This window comes from Battus philenor, unplaced genomic scaffold (assembly GCF_028537555.1).
Source record: "Battus philenor isolate CCGP_79_NKW_IND1 unplaced genomic scaffold, ilBatPhil1.0.hap1 SCAF_6, whole genome shotgun sequence".
Lineage (NCBI taxonomy): Eukaryota > Metazoa > Arthropoda > Insecta > Lepidoptera > Papilionidae > Battus > Battus philenor.
In genome coordinates, this window is record NW_027181726.1 from 3,331,881 (window position 1) to 3,351,595 (window position 19,715).

The 19,715-nt window shown below is 35.0% G+C and overlaps 1 protein-coding gene across 1 annotated transcript in view; it reads right to left on the bottom strand.

The window, feature by feature from the left end:
• Positions 1 to 18,241, bottom strand: part of Hecw (Hecw ubiquitin protein ligase) — a 146,361-nt gene extending 128,120 nt beyond the window's left edge. Inside the window, exons 1-2 of the mRNA XM_068773922.1 lie at positions 18,153 to 18,241; positions 15,830 to 16,197 (exon numbers count right to left, since the gene is read on the bottom strand). Of these exons, the coding sequence (XP_068630023.1) occupies positions 15,830 to 16,166 (337 nt within the window). The 5' untranslated portion in view covers positions 16,167 to 16,197; positions 18,153 to 18,241. The remainder of the gene's footprint in view (positions 1 to 15,829; positions 16,198 to 18,152) is intronic.
• Positions 18,242 to 19,715: the final 1,474 nt, after the last annotated feature.

Genomic DNA, 19,715 nt, shown 5'->3' on the forward strand with positions numbered 1-19,715 from the left:
AAAAATAATTCATCACTGATGGACTGGTTCGAATATAAAGAACGGTGTGTATTAGTCTACGCGGGTAGTCTGACCGCGTGCCTATAGCCAGCCGGTCATGTAAACCTCGAACATTATTTATCGCTTCCTCTCAATGATTTTCACTCGGCAACAATAGCCGTCTCCCCAGGTGTCGAGCTAATACCTTTACGGCCTGTCAAGGGGCAATTTACTCTAACGAGTCCGTCGACAGGGAAGCGGCGTCGAGTTTACGACGACAAGACTCAAGTACGCGCCGATCGACTCGCGCGACAATCTCTGCATGGAAAGCTCTCAATAACGAATGTACTTATAAGAAAACAAAGGATCCCATACCTATATAAAAACATATCGTACTAACTCAATAGGTTTTTCTGTAACAATTCATCTCAGCAGGAGATCAATTTGGAAGATATAAACAAAGTAACAACTGATTCTTTATCCTTTAAGGAAACGATATATTTTTACTAATTATATTACTTCAGCGTAGCGCTTGAAATGTTTTTCAGAAAAAAAATTCAATTAAAACGCAAACTCAGCGGGTTTGAAAAAAATGCACTGACGAAACAATCTCTTAACGAACCCAACGGCTAATTAATAAACAGTACGTTTCAAACCGAACAGCAGGGATTCGAGAAGTAGAAAAAGAGGATGACGTGTCAAGTGGAATTATAGCCATTATCACTAATATCTTTTAAGTTTAAATCAGCGTGCTTTCATATGTCGTTAGTTATATAGTCAGTTTAACTATACGGTGCAGTATCTACACTCGTGAGAAAGCGAGTTTCTTTCAGATGTACATAACGGTTGACTAATGACAGCAAAGGTGATGAAACGTGTGAAATCACAGCGGCGAAGCGTTCAGAGAAACAACGAAGTAATTTTGCAAGAACAGTAAATTCATATACCGATCAGATCGAGCGAGCTCAGCGAACAATGCCTTACCGTCATGTGCAGTTACTTTTTTTTAGATTTAGCTCAACGCCTGCCAGACAATGGTGTGAATCCGATTTACTGGAATCCAACAATGGTTAGACAATCTAGGCACCCGTTACCACTGAACTAACTCTCTTAATTAGCGTTCTTTTAAAATGTTTAACTGCGTAAAAATTTCAATTATCATATGCGGGTAGATCGTGTTGAAAAATAAATTAATATTCATAAAAAAATGTAACCATCATACTGTCTAACAATTAGTTCGTTAACGGTTTATTAGTATTGTTTTTCACAACCTAATTTTATCATCATCATTTTAGCCATGAGTCGTCGATTGCTGAACATAGGCAAAACAGATGAAGAACACAATAAACAAAAAATGAAAAGTATATAAGTTAATGTATTATGATGAAATATGTTTCAAAGTGATCGCTTTATACGAAGTTATTATATGTGTAAAAGTGTTGATGGCATTAATACATAGCTTTTTACATAACCAATTGGAATCAGCCAGCGACTTCCACCCACCTTAACATGATTGAAGTTTCAACTTTTGAGTGGACGCCTTACGTGGAACCTTAAGGCTGCAGCTGTAACCTATTTTGTGAGCTATATAGCCTGCCGACTTCAAATTCAACTTGCCAATCCGCCGGAACTCATTTACCTCGCTCTTAATACTATTTACAAAACAAATTTAACAAATGTGAACAAATTGAAACAACTGTTTTAATAATTGTACATCTCGCGCGAATTGAACGAACGTCTCATAATATAGGAAACTGCATTCATAATAAGGTATATAATCTAGCGTTTCTATAAATCAAAGTGCCTGCCTAAAATGTAACCAGAATCGCTTACGCGCAACCGGAGGTACGTGATATAAGCAAAATGAAGGAAATCCACCCGACCGTTTTATCGTAAGCGGATATCGAAGCTTGAATTATATATAGCGTTAAACGGATTCTATCACCGATTGCTGAATCAGATCATACATTTTCGTCAAATTTAATCAAATCGTTCATTAGTATCTCGCCATTTACGTGCAATTAACATTTCTAGATTAATTAAAATCAACGCATGCGTTTACTACTAATTAACAAGATATTTTTTACTAACTAAACTGTTTGTTTTTAAAAGTTATATTTTTAACATTCCATTTGATTTACTGAATAAATATATTTCATGTTACTAATACAATGTTTTGTTTTATTATTGAAATAAAGAGTACTAATAAAAATTAAAATTTCAGAAATTATTATAATCAAATTACATTCCTTCATTTTGAATTAGGTAAATGTAAATAAGATCTTTATTGTTATATTTGGTATCGGTAAATAGTTAATAACTCATCGTAAGAAAGTCCAGATAGTCAAAAAAAAATTATAACGTCGGTAGAAGGTGCAACAGTGAGGGATGCGCAAAACGTCACTGTAGATGACGTCACAGTGCCAAGAAACTAGGGCGCAGCGGCTTTATATCTACTGCACTCCGAAGCGAAATCAATCAATGACAGAAGCCGTAGGTAAGCGCGGAAGAAACCGTTTTCATAGTGAATATTTTCTCACACCTTTATGTTTCACTATACGCATACGTCTTTGCTGCTATACAACGTCCACTGTTGGGCAAAAATCTCCTCCAAATATATTCCAATAATAGAACCGATTGGAAGTGGCCAACATCCAGCGTCTTCCGACGATGCTAACAAGATCGTTTGTCCACGTTATGGACAGGTGGATATTCTATTTTTTTTTTATCCTTTGTCGGCGAAGCATTTGACCATTTCGCCTGATCTTACGCGATGACGACGTCTACGATGGTACATGCTTGCCTAGAAGAAACCTATTCACTCTTGATGACCCTGGTATATTATTCTACTCATTGACATTTCGTACTATAAAAAGTATTAGTGAAACGATTTATGCGAGTGGAAAGGATATCAACCGTATATATATATCGTGAATCCTTGCTTCTTATTGTCCGGAGGTAGAAGAGATTTTAATCTTTAGGCCCCACCCATGTGGCCTGCCTACTGTCGCTTTAAGCTGCCAATTTGCATAACTATGTCTATTACTTTTATTCGTCTACGCATTTCCTCATTTCTAATTCGATCTCGTAGGGAAATCCCGAGCCTAGCACTCTCTGGCTCGTTAAACGACTGTGACTGTGTTTACGATGCTCAAAGCAACATTGGTCGTAGACTTTCGTCAAGACACTGTGAACAAGATTTTGGACGGTAAGATGTTTAGTAGTTGGAAAACAACGGTAGGCTTCGCGCTATATTACCTGCTTTCTGCCACTCCAACTCATGCGTGTCTTTAAATAAACACGGTAAACACTTTTATATACTGATGAATAACATTACTCTTTCTTGCCGCTATTAAAGCAGAATTTGAATAAATTTCACTCCACGTATCGACGCCAGGACATTTGCTTCACATAGAGCCCCCGTCGGGCACTATGCATCGAACATTCATCAAACTTATGCTCATGACACAGCGATCTGGAGAGACCCCCTCCTCGCTTCACATAACTTACACTACACCTCATTCACTACACTACACCTACACGAGTATAGTCCCTGTTCGTGCGTGCGTCTTCGATGTAACTGAGGTACGATCACTCAGCGCAAATTTTAAGACCGCGGATCTCATGTTTCCGCGGACTCAATATCGATGAAGCTGCACAAAGCCTAAATCGGCTAGCAGCATAACTTCAAACACATGAAATGCAAATGCTCTTTCACAAAAACAGTAAAGGAAATCTGCATATCGTATGACTAAAATTCAAAATCTACCAATCCATGCTAGATAACGGTTCGTTCTGAGATGAGACTTATCTCACCAGCTAGAAGGCATTACATTTGTTTGGCATTACATTATGCAATTTACATACAATCTTACAAGACATATGTTGACTTTACGTGATCATACATAAAGAATTATATACACGGTCGATCCATATGATCTGGTCTTTAAAAATCTCAAACTTCAAAATTTAAATATTACCGAGTACTGAATTTATTTTAATTTGCATGACTAATTACATTTAATTTAAATGCAATTTGTACGAACGGATATATCGAATGCTCTATATAGAGTCACAATATTTCGTATTTTAGAACTTTTAAATAGTCGAAAGATTTTAACCTAAAATTCAAATATATTAAACAGGTTGATAATCTATGGGTTTAGTGTGAAAGCTTTAACCCTTAAATGCATGACTTTTATTTATATTTAAATATACATTTATCTTATAATGATAAGTACACTACAATGGAGGGAAAGATAAAAAAAATATATACATATAATATTTTTAATACTTAATATAAACACCTTATGTTGCAGATATACAACAATATGCATTTACAGTTACTTATGGCGTTTAGGTAGTGTGTTGCAGTTTTTTATTATTATGCATTTAAGGGTTAGAGTTTTACACGTATTTCTAATCATCCTGTATAAAATGATAATAGTCTTCACTCCAGAACCATGTGGCTCAAGCGGCTATCTTTTCTCAGCGCCATATTGCCTGCCCGTTGCTACATCAATTTGCTAATCGCATAGAGAAATCTAGAGCACAGAACTCTATGAATCGTTGAACTACTGTAACCTTGCCAATAAGACCAGAAGTTAAAAACGACGTTTCTGTATTAAAACTTTGGTTACAAGACGTTATTCAAACAAAACAATTGAACTTTATTATTATTTTATATTTATCTCTGATGACAAAGTTCCTAAATATCCTAGTTGTAACTAAATAAAATAATATTATAACTGAACTCACACAACACTCAACAGCCGAGAGTAATTTCGACTGCAGCTTATTTGTCACAGTTATATCGTTATGATTTCGGACGAACGGCTCAAGTAGGCTGTTACTTCCGCTCTGTGACATACTGTTAACTATTTGGGACTGGCCAACACAAGCCCACTGTAACGCCATATATGTCTGAACAATGGTGACACTACTCGAATCGATTCTCAACGAATTCTTTTCATCGATTTCGATTTACTAAAATGTTTTCGTATATCACTTTGAATTGTATTAATAAAAACTATAATGAAAGACGGATAGGAGCAGGAAGAAATTTAAATAAAGCAAAAAGATATCTAGTTTTTATAGCTTACACTGCTGCCCAAGTGGCATCTGCAGACCGCTTATGACACCACTCCTTTGAGTGACTAGGATCAAGGGTCCCTTCCAGGGGACCTCTACTTGGGCTGTCACTCATCTATAATACCCAAGCGATCCAATATGTTCCTGGTCTCTTCGGTGCACTTGTGTCGGAATGCTATGCGGTTATTATCGACAAGTGACATCCTAGGCCGATATTCCCTCGTGGGGCCCCATGAGCCTAGTCACTCTACGGAGTGTTAACAAAAGCTATCTCAGAGCTGGGCGGCTTCCCAATCAGGCAAAGACTAGGCGGAATCTGCGCCCTACCACCTCTTACCCGCGGAATCTGCTAATGCCATTTGAGCTGCAGAGTCTTATTAAAAAAATGTTTCAATAAGCAAAACGCTTCAAGTTCCTTAAGGAGTTAAATGAACATTAACGTAAAATGATCATAAACGAATAAACCGTATTGTTCCTAGCGAGGCGCTTCTATTTAATATCCGCCGGTGGGCTGCCATGATGGATGGCGTTTTTATTGACCCTTTAACCGGAAGAGCGTCGGGTTTACGATTTGACATAAGTTAATCAGCGAAGTACAGATCTTATGTGCGCAAGTATATTCTTCCTTTACCTTACTGTATTATTCGACTATAAACGTAATATTTATTTAGACCATTGTATGAGATAACTGACACTTCTTTTTCAATTATAAAATTTGAACAGATTTGATATAAGTAAAAAATCTGGAATAATGTACACGTAAATAAAAGTTAGTGGACTGCGCCACAATAAGTTAAAAAAATAAATTTGTCGAAAAGAATGTCCGATTTTATTTTCTATTCCATAGTAGGTACCTCTTAAACAGATTAGTTGTGTGTATGAATGAAATCTATACACACATTTCTATCTAACTTTATTACCAGCGGACGACGGTGATATCGTTTACTATCAACATTGAACGTAATTAACTTTCATTTTGAATAACTATACTATATAAACTGGTAAGTTACATTGTGTAATGCAACTTTGTCAGCTTGTGAAAGTGTTACAGCCCAACACCTACAACAATTACATATAAAAGGCGATCGACATCGAAAGAAATTTAAAATACAGTGGGCCGTAAGTGGGTGCCTGTAATCAACCCACTATCACGTTCAATGAGCCTGGCCTACGTATCAGAATATATAAAACATAGAAGCAAATCGATATTTCATTAAAAATAAAATTAATTACTCACCGATAACGCCTAAACGTTTCCAAAAAACACGAACTAAATAATTAAAAAAAAATTGTCACAATAACAGTACGGTAATGACACGCGAGCGTAGATCGGAACTTCACAGAACGCGCATGCGTTTAAATTTCGAACGAACCGCGAGATAGTGTGTGGCCATGCGTCCGCGTGCCGGTGCGTGGTCGTCGGCGCGACTGAGCGCTGAGCGTGCGGCGGCACGCGCGGCTTCATTCACAAATCGAGTGGCGGGGCGAGCGCGGGGCGGTGCGGGACGACGCGGGGGGTAGTGCGGGGCGGCCGCCCATTCATGCGAGCCGGAGCGCCGCGACACACCGGACGGAAGACCGCCGAATCGTTGCAAATATCACATACCCACAAATATTCTGAGCAATCCAGATATATAAATATTGGTCATAACACAACTCATCTTGTATGATAGAGCTCAAATTTAAAAGCTTCTTCGAATCATCTAGGTGTATAATATAAATCAATGTAACACATTTCAAAGTGATCACTTTACACCCCGTGTGTTTGAGTATACGAATGCTCAAAAATACTTTTTTGGATTGACATAGGACTGGTTGAAAGCGGCCAGCAACCAGGGTCTTTTTAACAAGGTCGTCTGCCCATCTTGTGGAACATCTTACGCTGCTGCACTTTTCGGTCCGTGGTTCACACTCCAGAACGAACCTTAACGCTCCAGCGACCATCCCTTCAGCGCTGTAGTCTGCGACTTCTACTTTCAACTTGAAATCCGCTAGGTCATGTCGATTATTTTCATTTGTCTACAGATCTCCTCATTCCTGGGGAACCCTGTGCCCTCTCCTCGTTTCAATGCCACATCATCACCGGTAACACCCACTGCAGGGCAATAGCCTTCACAAAAGATATCCATGGCGGGATATACCATAATGGCACGCTCAGCAAGCTGATCGCTGATCGCAGTGTTGTGTTATGAAACTCAGAGGACGCTGCTGAACATCCTCTGGAATCTTGTCTGTGAGCAATAGTAATCCCATATAATTAATACACTTAGTGTGAATTATATAATGATGACTATGACTATATCCCAGTAATCGAACCAGCGACCTACGACCATAAGTTTCAATCCTATACTGCTGCACTACCACTGCTGAGTACTTAATATAATTATATTAAACTTTAATTTTTAATAAACTAAGCTTCTTACCCAAATAAATTGGTAATAAACATCAAACTTTCGTACAAACAGGGTCTCGATTCATGTTGGAATTAAAGGTTACTTAAAAGGTTGTTGAGTTACATATCACACATGGCCTTAATTCAACTTAACCTTTACTTTATATTATCATCCCATTCACCTGCACAGTTTCCTACTGTGTATCCGGTTCCATGGGTAAATAGAACTGTTCTAGAATACGTTAGGTTAACCCCGGTGAACTTTAAATATAAGCTAAAAACATAGGCTATTATAACAATTCAATTATGCAACCAAAAATCTGAAAATGCTTTCTCCAACCGGTAAGTGATACAGTATTCAATTTTTAACACAAGCTTTCACACAAATTTGATCTTAACTATGCCGTAATTATAAAATACTAACTGACCCCGCGAACTCAATAAACGCCCTCTGGACACTCTTACTGGAACTTCGTATATTTCTTATTTGAACTCAAACTTACGTTAGAAATATTCCAACCAAAGTTCAAGTCTTATAAAGGATATGGTTCTAGAGATGTCTTGATGATTCAACACAGATGTAGAAATCTCTATAAAGGCTCTTATAACTCTTAACGATCTTATTAGTAAGAACTTACATTATTTATTTCCGTCCCATTATACAACAGTTTATCGGGAAATTTGAAATTATCGAGAATATGACACTACTTCCAAATTACATCTGCTAAAAAAAAATATTTGATGTATTACGCTACAGTTTTTTACAGGGTAATAAAAGCACAAATCTGATTATAACTGTATGGCCTAACAGATGGGAAAGTACAATAAAATTGTACATGCTATGTGTAATTGTTAATTTTTTCTTGTTTGGAATTGGTCAGTCTGTGAAACTCGATTAACTATTTATATAGTAATATCCAATTGAGCCATACTCCTTTTCATACCGTCACGAAATCGAAATAAAACAAAAAGGGGGCTTCGTTTCTCGCGACAATGACATTTTCGACTGGTTTCGTTGCGAGTTCGACAAACGCACAATTGGCGAAAGTCTGGTGAAATTCGACCGGCACGTGACACCGAGACGTGAACCAAAATCGAGTAATTATAAAACTGTCATTCGATACATCACTTTGCTTTATTTAACTACATTATTACAGAATTCTTACTGATAAATATTATTGGCTTGTTCAGAGGGAAATACAAATAAATAAAACATATTTGAGAGTGATCATTTTGTTTCGTAGTCCTTGTTTTAGCCCATATGCAACCACTGCAAGGCGTAGGCCTCCCTTAAAAATATCTATGGGGGATATATAAAAATCGCCACGATAGGCAGAGGGGTTGGCGATTACAGTGTAGTACGATGGTACGCAGAAGACGCTACTATTCATCCTCTGGAAACTCTTTTATAAGCAGTGGCAATCCTATGTAATTAATGGACAAAATTTGAATTACATACAAGACTATCGGAAATCATGTCATCTGCAGCTGCACTACCATTGATGTCTTGGTTATTTATGTCTTAAAATATACAACAATTACTTATAAATATAAAATTTTTAATTATTATGTGATACAACTTCATCACCATCAATTCAGATGTAGAATGTCCACATCTGGAACTAGGTCTCCCCCACAGACTTCCAATAGTACCGATTGGAAGCAGCCAGGACCCATCACATTTTTTAACTATAAGCAAACTGAACGCGCCTTTTTTATTGGCGTCAAATATTTGACAGCTACAGACAGGTGTTTTGTTTTGAAATTTATTCCGGCGTTTAAATGATAATAGTGTTGTTTTTATTATTACCCTAACACTTTTTTCTGCATAAAAGTTTTATTAGAAATGTAATAAAAAATAATAGCCGAATTCTCGAAATTTGCGCCCAACGATAGATTTTTATTTCTTTAGATATATTATTTTTAAACGAAGATACACGTCCACCTAATGATTAATTTCTAAAACTTTTTTGTACACAAATAAAAACATGTATGTCCAAAGGCGGATTTAACGCCAGAGGGCATTCTCTCCCAGTCTACCTTTGGGCTGAGCAAAAAAACGTGTTGTGGGTGGTCAAGACATCGCTTTAGTACTTGTATAAAATGTATTCAAAAGTAATCATACAATAATATCAATTATACTAAACATTATGTAATTAAATATTAATCCCTGAATATATTCCTAAGCACAAAACTTGTTTTCGGTAAGGCACAAGTTTTCATGGACAGAAAAAATGTAACAAGTTAATTAAAATTTAGATTATGTTTAATTAAATGTATGTAAGAATAAAATAAAAAATATTATATACTATAATATATTGCAACAAAAATATGATCACATTATTAACAGTGACTGTACTGTGCACGAAATAACGTACATATTTTTAGTATCGTTATTGATTATGACATTAAAATATAAATAAAGTGATCATTCTGAAATACGATTATTTTACTTATTGTTATTGACAGTACAAAAAAATTGTTTACCTTGATCATAGCAATACGGATTGGATTCTAAACTCACGTGTACTGCCTTATTTTTTTCTAGCAGACAAAGTAACGTTCTAAATTTAAATTGGAATATTAAACATCAATTCTACCGTCGACGACCTAACCTGGTGAAATAGTAGTATGCAGCGAAACCTGAAAAGGGATCTTAAACTAGGTACACTCTCCGCCCTGCTACATTGAAAGACATAGACATAGGCAGCAGTAAAAGTCCGAAAAAAAACGTTGATTTTTTTTATTATACAAATTTAAAAAGAATTCTTCATAATTCTAATTTTAAAATGTGTATTCACGTAATCGAAATAATATTCGACTTTCACAACTAAGCAAACACCGCTTAAGTAAGAGCTCTTGGCACGCGCCCGGCCTGCGTGGCGGCCGCGGCATCACGTGGGAACTTCACGTCGACTCGACTTAGATCTTACAAATTCGTATTCGTAATTGCTCATTAATATTCATACATTATTCTATAGCCTACAAAGGCCATGCGTTTACATAGTTAAAATACTCGACAACTTTATTGTGCAATATCGTAAATATCACAACCGTTCTAGCCTTCACGTAATATTCACACTCTTACGCTTTCAGCGTTCCGAAGAAATAAAGCTCTGTCAAATATTTTTTTCTCGAGGGTTCGTATACCCTGTCACTTCAAGTAGCATCAAGCTCTTTGGTAAGAGCTTGGCGGCTTTCCAATGCGGAAAAATAAATATTGTAAAGGCCTGAGTCCTGGCTGCCTTGTAAGTCCTCGAGCTGAGTGACCGCCCTTAATAATCATATATTGAGTCTTATAAAAAATGTTTATTTTTTTAGGATCAGACTTCAACTGCTGCCCGAATGGCATTTGAAGTCTCCGCAGTGAGTTACCAGAAGGCAGAATGCGCCTACCTTCTGTAAGGTAGTAAAGCCGAACCGTCACACGGCTCGTGACACTACAATTCCAACTCCGTGAAATAGATCTACTATTTCACGGAGTTGGAATTGTTTAGTCTTATTCGCATAGTCCCATGTGGATAGGATTAACGCAGAATGCAAATAATGTAGTAATGTTGAGAGGAGACTACGGATAGAAAAGACATTAGAGTCCCTTATCCACAGCCTAGACCTGCACGTAAGAGGCGGTTATATCACGCTCCTCTTACATCATAAAATTGACTTGGTAACGGATTCGGGGTGCGGTCTTCGCAGTGGCGAGGAAGATAATTCTACTAGTCTTTTTTGATAACGGATGAATCCTTCCTTAGCAGTCTATCGACCCTTCTAAGACGATGCACTCTACATTTTTTTTAATGTTTATTATTTCGTTCATAACTTGGTATATATACATCAATCTTACTTAATGACTAAATTACAAAAGGAAAAAGCGTAATTTATAAAACATTGAGAACACAATATGGAATATTAAATTAACTCTCTTGTAGGATTTGAACGACACCAATCTCTTTACTCACTTGGATGCTTCACGGAACGAATAAGCATACTTACCCCCTTTGAGGGTACTTTGGCCTAGACTTTGGTCACTCGATATATTGATAATACCCGATAAGGGTTCTGGTTTGTGGATGCCATAGGCAGAACTACGGTTTATTTGATTGCAGTTATCAGTCGATGAATCGATAGACAAGATATTTCTAATATAGTTCTAACAAACAGACTATCCTCAGTAATCAATAATTTCTGTATTTTGATTTCTCGTCCATTGCAAGCATTACAGGTAATGAGTCGGATTATATAAGTAAACCTAGAAGACTCTTAAAACCTAGAATTAAGTAAATAATATTATAATTTTTGTTTATAGGAAAAGGGAAACAGTAGGAAGCATAGAACGTAATACTAATGTACCACCATATGTTCGAAGTAGGGCCTGAATGTTTTATAGACACAGGCTACATTTAAACGATCGTTATACCGACAACGAATATAAAACAATCCGCCCAAAACGCCGGTGGTCCGTTCATTGTACTTTATTATGAATGTAGAAAAGTTTATTGTCAATTTAACAAGACTATTAAAATTTATTGCTAATGGAGAAGCGCGTTAAGCAATAAAGTCATAATCGATTGGCGGTGCGCGGGAACCGGCTGCGCAGGGGCATAATTAAGAGCGTGGGCGGCAACGCGATTGCACTCTGCTTCCATATTTAAATTCGCCAATACTTGATTGTAATGAAGAGATCCAGGGCTTCTTAGCCTCCGGCCTAAAGTAATTAGACCCGTCCAAAAAATCAGCTATGTAAATTGAAATTAAATAAATACACAATGAATTTATCTGCATATATTTGCCCATCCGAGATTCGATAAAGATTATTAAAAATATTCGAACTCACTAACAACTTTGTTTTTTTTTTACCACAAACTAACGCTATTTGCCCTTAGGTGTTTATTTTTTTTATTCTTTTTTTTTAATTGGCTACATTGGAGATATGGTGAAAGAGCGATGGAAGCTTATACCTTAGACCATACTAGAGTAAAGAGTTAATTAGAGCATTGCATTGAATATTTTAAAGGATTACCAAGTAAAGACCTCGGATTGAGCTAAGCGAACGTTTAGCGTTCCAATTTGAGAAAACCAAAAAAGAGTTGCTGCGATCAGATAACGGTATTAATTGTTATTTTATTTAAAATAATGTATAAGTAATATTGAAATAAAATTGAAAACACTATGCGCGCGGCGGGACAGAGAAGAGCATAGGCCATTTCATCCCGTCACATAATTTAAATAACAAATAAAATTAAACACATTCAGATTAGTAAAGTAGGTAGGTAGGCTTTTTAGATATACTGTATTGTATACCTGATAAACATGTTAAGTTATAATACATAATAGTACGTAATATACTATGCAATAGTACTAAAACTGGATACCAAAGATATTTTTATAGCGCTACCGAAACTGTGGTACCACGCCTTAGGTACGTGCGGCGGGGCGGGAGGACTATTTGGTTGCTTCGTTCCGTCAGTCCTCTGTCAACCCCGAGACTGATGCTCTGTTTTCCTCGGCGCCCACTACGAGTTTTCTTTAAACGCGGTACAGCGGTTTCAGTAAACTTATACATGTAATAAAACGCTGAACAAATAAATTATTAATTTTTGTAAACACACGACTATAAAAAACCTATAAATTTAAAATAAAAGAATTATATTCGATAACGGAGATTAAGATCAATAAACCCCTGCGCGAACATGTTTCAGTTGACTCACATCAAACATTTGGAGGCTCCGTGCGTAGGAGGATGAAACGTTGAGAAGCGATGCATCTGATTGTGGCAAAATTATTACGACATTCGGACTGATAACGTACATGGAGTCCGACTCGCAGCGCCATGTCCGGGGCGGGCCGTTGACATGTCGCCTGTTGTTAATTAAAACTGGGCCCCGTGTAGCTGTATAGTAAGCTATTGAGGAAATGCGGGCGGAAGACGTAAAAATTGCAATGGACCGCATTTTGCACAATTTGTTATTATATTGCGTCCTGTCACTATCGCTGTATACAGGGTGATTGGTTACAGGTGTAAAAGCTTTTACATATTTTTTCCATCATCATCGACCTTACCTATAACGTCGGTCAACCTACAAAGGATTACCTGTATAAAATGATCACTCTGAGATATATTACATTAATTATTTTTTATTTGAATACGATAGGCCAATAACTTCAGGCTAGATAAAGTCTGCAGAGTCAGAAATTTAACAATATTTAATTTAAATATGTAATAATCCTAATTTTGAAAACGCTTTTTCTTACTATACTATCACGCGTCATTTATAATTTCTGGAACCATTGATTTTCGGATAGGATGTACCATTTATAAATTGACAGCAAATGAGGTATATCTTCACCTACTTAAGGCTTTTAATCATCTGTAACTAATCACCTGTATAAGGGCAGTGATAACAATCACTACCTTTGTACAATGTCTTAAGTTACTTTAAATGTAATATTATATATTGCAGTTAGTCTGAACAACTTTATCCACACAATTAATTACGGCCATGATTAAGAAAGAACGTCTGGAGTATGGATAGAGAAGCAATTACCTACTAAGAGAAAAAGAAGGAATAAAAAATAATAACAAATTAAACTTTATAATTTCAAACTAGGTCCTAAGATAACAACGCAATTAATTATTAGTTCTTTTATTGCATATGCATATGCAATGCAACTAACTAAATGCATTACATTGCATATTGCATAGTTGCATTGATGAAAATAATTAAAGCCATTCTGAATCACAAATCTAAGAAAATGTATTCGAATTTTAAAACCATGTTTTATTAAAGTAAACAAAACTCCCCTTTAGCACCTTGGCATTAACAAATTTCTAATTTAGAAAAGACTTCATATCAAAAACGGACGTCCGGAATAAAATAGAATACGAAACGGGCAGACTGTATTCCGATTTGTGGTCTTAACCACAGATATAACATAAAAAGTTTTACTTTTTTTTCTTAACGCATTTCTTTTAATCGGACTGTCACTGCTTGCAAAATGACATTTGCGGATTCCGCCAATTTGGACTGGCAGGGCTAATTATGAACTAATCACACATTTAACGTGCATTCCAGGCACGACATATGTAAAACAATTTCAATACATCACTAAAACTGTTAACCACTTTTTTAATATTGTGGATCCTGGACTTTAGACTATAATAACATTGGGGCCGTTACCAAATCAGAAATGATGAGGCTACCATAAAACTTAAGAAGAATAAACTTGGCAAAGTTCTCTCCTAAAGATTCTTCCTAAAGAACCATTTGGAAGCGATCTGCATAAAGGGTCTTCCGACGACCTTAACAACACCGTCTGTCTACCTTGTGGGTGAATACCTTGTGGGTCCGTGATCTCTACCCAGAGCCATACAGCCCCAACGACTATTCGCTCTGGCTTATCGTTCGGCTTAACTACTGTCACTTCAATTTGCCAATCCGCTTGGTTATAATAACTTTCGTCGCCCGCAAGCGAGGGTGATCAGGCCTATGTGACTCTCAACCACCAAGTAATTCTACACAAGTATAGTCCCTCTACGAGCGAGCATCACCGTTATATCTGGAATACGATCTGGCAGATAAGTTTTCGGCTCACGGATCTCTGTTTCCGTGAGCTTAAATTTGATGAAGCTGCACAAAGCCAAAAATGGCTGGCGTATAATCATTCACACCACATAGTAGGAGTACCGGAAAGTAATTTCGCTTTATTAAGTAAATTCACAAGACTGCATTTTTAACAAGTTTTTATTTCTAATCAACAATACATTTACCTTCGTTATCAAAAAACCTTTTGCGATCTGGTATACAAATTTTCAATGTCGGAGCGGTAAAAATCAATCGGTTTTCTGTAAAATATGGCGACAGAAAAGACATTACTTTCCGAAACCCCTAATAGATACTTTCGTTCGTCTATGGATCACTTCATTCCTCGTTAGATCTCAAAGAGAAATCAAGACTTTGTATTAATAACAAATATATAAACATCTGCGAGTTTTGACTTATACATTCGCAGCATTCTTCTTATTATTAATTGGTTACGAACTTTGCGGTACTTTATAACGATATATATTATCAAAGTGTAAATTAATATGGTAAAAATAATTATAACTTAATACGTACACATTTAATTGTAAAGTGAAAACTTATATTCTTTATAGGAGTAGCATTTGCGTTCTGCCTCGCTTTCTTTTAAGCGATGAAGAGGCCTACGATGGTTCTTGCCTGTCCAGAAGAAATCCGTTCACTCTTGTCTTGAAGACTAAACTAATGCCGATGCCGATAGGTTGTTCAACTTCCTTTTAAAGAAATATCTATATGATAAAGGACATATTTTTAAATATGGAATAATATATGAAATAAGATAACTGACCTGCATAACAAAGGCCGATATAATCCTTCGCCGTAGCCGTCCCCTCTGGCAGCTTCCACGATATCTTAAACTCGGAGCCCTCGACAATCCAGTCGAGTGTTTTCTGATTATCAACATCGTTATCGAGCAATTCCTCGTTATCATTCAAAACACTTTGACTGTTTCGTTCTACAGGTGTGGCACTATTTTGGGCGACTTCACATATATTGGCACTTTGTACGTCAACTTTTGATAAGTCGTCGACTTCTGTCACTTCGGATTCCGCACTAGATTTATGGCACTGACTATCTAATTGAATATCGCTTTCTGTACAGTCTTTGTCATGTTCCTCTGACATGACTCTTCTAAAGTCTAATGAAACATTGCTCCTAATGTCAAATATAAATTCATTTTTAAACAAAAATGTTAAACTAAGGGGACGTTAAAACTTAAGCCTATGACACACTAAGTGACGCCTGCGGGAAAGATAATAAAACTTTCGAGAGGAGTCTAACCAATGTGTGCAAGTTGGCGGAACTGCGTGTAGAAACAGCGACTGCCGGAGGGTTGTTTGGTGTCTAGGGGTGGGCGTAAGGCTGCACAAGTAGAAGGGTGGGGGGTTAAGGGAGAACAGACGGCGACGTCGCGACGCCAGCCCGACCGACGCCGGCGGCCTCCTACACTTGTCCCGTCTATTCAATAATCATACCATCATTACATGATCTATTTCACTTGGACACAAGAGCCTTTTATAAGATTTAATCAGATCATTTGTAGAAATTAATATTCTGTATCATGTTTTTATAACCAAAATTAAATTTAAATTAAAAAAAACCAAATGATTTTGAATAAGCATATATTTTCAAGTTTATTTAATAATGGATGCATAAACACACTAGTAGGTGAGAATTAAAAAAATGAGGACTTTGTTACACTATTGTTTAGCATTGAGTTTTTGAATAACTCCTATTGGAAAAATTATTATTAAAGAGAAATTTAATTAATGATGATGTTATGATGTAGAAAGATTGTAAAGGTTGTAAAAGAAACAGTTCAAAAAAGCAAAATGTATTATGTATTATAGCATTCTGTTATAAGCAGAGATTGGATAATGTAATGCATTTTAACCTAAAGCTACTATCTAGATTTAGAACGACAGAATGAGCTTCAGTAAGTTACTATTACAAATTATTAAAAAAAACTTTGTATAGAATCTTCACTTGCCAATAAGAAAGTGTACATTTTCATTAGTCTAGAATAAACAAGTCTATTTTACTTGACTATTTGAAAAAGATTAGCAAAGGTGATTTCCCCAAAAACAATAATAAAATTTAATTATTTTTTTAAGTAGATATGCATCTAAATATCCAATTTATGATCATAAATCATGCATAATATTATTGAAAAAGAAATGTTTGACAAGTATTTTTTGTTATAGAGCAAAAAGCACAATGTCATTTAAAATAATTTATAAGATGTAATTTAAAGAACTGTTTTATCAAATCAACTTTTTGTGTAAGTACTTTAACAATTACGAAAATAAATGTATTATGTTATTAAAATGACTAATAATGCATTGCATGCAATAATGCAATGTGATGAACAAATAATATTTTGTATTGTTCTACTATTACTACTACAATTCCACTTTGCAGATGTGGTTACATAAAAGAATAAAAATGTTATGTGAAAAAAATAATTCTGGTTTATAAGAAAATTAATGTAAATAAGGTTTACATAAATTTTTATCAGATTTGTTTTATCCTTAAATTACTTAGTCATTAACTCAATAATATTGCACGAAGGTACTAAATTAATTGCATGTATTTTTATTTAAAAGATTAATTTTATAATAACTCTGTTAACTGTGAAATTTTAACACTGTAGACAAATATTTTTGTAAGGTGTTTCGAGTATAAATAATCAGGTTAGGATAGTGCAGAGGAAAAATAAGGAGTGTTAATAGCAAATGGATTCATTGAAAATGAAGTTTGTTAACATATTAAAAAAATAAAAAACATATAAATATTATTTTATTTTACTAAATCACTGTTATAATAATCAAACTACATTTATGTTATAATCAATAAATGGATAATAAAACAAAACATCAAATGAACTAGCTATGTCTACTGAACAATTGAACAGAAACGATCAATGGAAAATATGAACAACAACACACTACTTATAAATAACTAGTGACTACTCTTAAACACAGATTTCACTAATTTTTATTCTTAATCTTAATTAAATTATATTACGAAAACAGAAAATTTCTATTTGTGACTATTCAACTGTCAAGTTCTAGATGACGTCGAGAAAATTAATTGTATCGATTATTCACCAATCACATCCAAGTTTCGTTTCCTAACTTATTTCATAGTATTTTATTGGTTGTTATAATTTTTACTAACTGCACAGAAATTATTTAAGTGTATCCAGAAGTGACAATTTTCTGACGTTTAGAATGCACAGCTTGATTATGAAGTTTTACGTTTAAAAACTATATGAAATCAATATTTTTGCATTAACAAATTTTCATCCACTTTACCAGCCAATCTACAAAGTTTTGCCAAAATATTTTTAAGCATGGAACACTAGTGAATAATAATTTATTTTGAAAATCAGATTATTTAATAGTAAATATGCGTTACTGTTAAATTGAAATTTCTCCTTAAATTTTGTTACTTGCATTATGAAGCCCTTTCGAGACAGAAAAAAAATTGATATGCGTCGAAACCATTTTTGCTTCATGAATTTTTTGTGGAAGATTAGTTTCAACAAAGTAAACAATTGTTTTTATAGAAGTTTACTGTCAAGATTACTATTGAGTTTTTATAAGTGGTAAATGCTTCTTAAACTAGTTTAATTTAAATTAAATTGTGCTTAAATTTTATCAAAGAAGCAAATAGTAGATGTTCTGTAATAGTCAATTTGGAAAAAGACACTTCAGGTAAAATTTGATTCATCAAACCGGCAAATCATTAATGAGTACATTCTGTCAAGGAAACGCCCAGTCAAGAGCCTTCCTGCATACTACGATAAAAAATTTTTTACTCATCCCTTATTTTGCACTGTGTGGTTGATGAAAAATTTTATATCAAATTAAATAAATACTGTGTTCTGCGTTCGAGAAGTTATTTGTTGTTGACCAGTCAAAATAGAGAACTCTTTGAAAAATTAATAAGAACTAACGTATCATATAGATCAGTTTCTTTTTTCAAAACCTAAATTCCCTTTTTTATTTTTCCATGTGGATTAACGTATATAAATATTACATAAGCAATATTTGTAAATTGTCTTCTCACGCATTCCGAAAAATAATCGGTGAGAGACAAATGCTTCAATGGAAAATTAAAGATTGGTTCTACCAGGTTTATAAAGGTGCAATTTTAACCTCCATTAGTTTTTTTTATTTATAGTCCATGTCGTTACTTTACTCTATGGTTAATTGTCATATTTTAAAGTATTGTCAAACAACGAAAATCGTTTACTTTAAACGCATCTCTTTTCTAATAAAATACAACTATAATATTGTATAAAAATGACTTCGGCACCATCGGATGCAGAATCAAATATAAGCGGATTTATCCATTACAAAAACAATAATTTAAAATATTTATATTGGTCGGCGATAGAGGTACCGTATCAATTTGTTTTATTTATTACAATTCAAATAAAAGCTACATGAAGTCATTACTTTTTATTAATCCAGTTACCAGACAAGTATATATTAAAAAAGTACATCAACAAATATAAAATGAATTGAATTTTTAACATGTTCGATTTTTGCCTATAGATATTAAAACGCCTGCCTTGCTTTCCAGAGTATGGATACAATTAATCAAGATATTCTGGAAATTGAAAGAAACATGAAAAATATTTTGAAGAAAGCAGGTCCAATGGA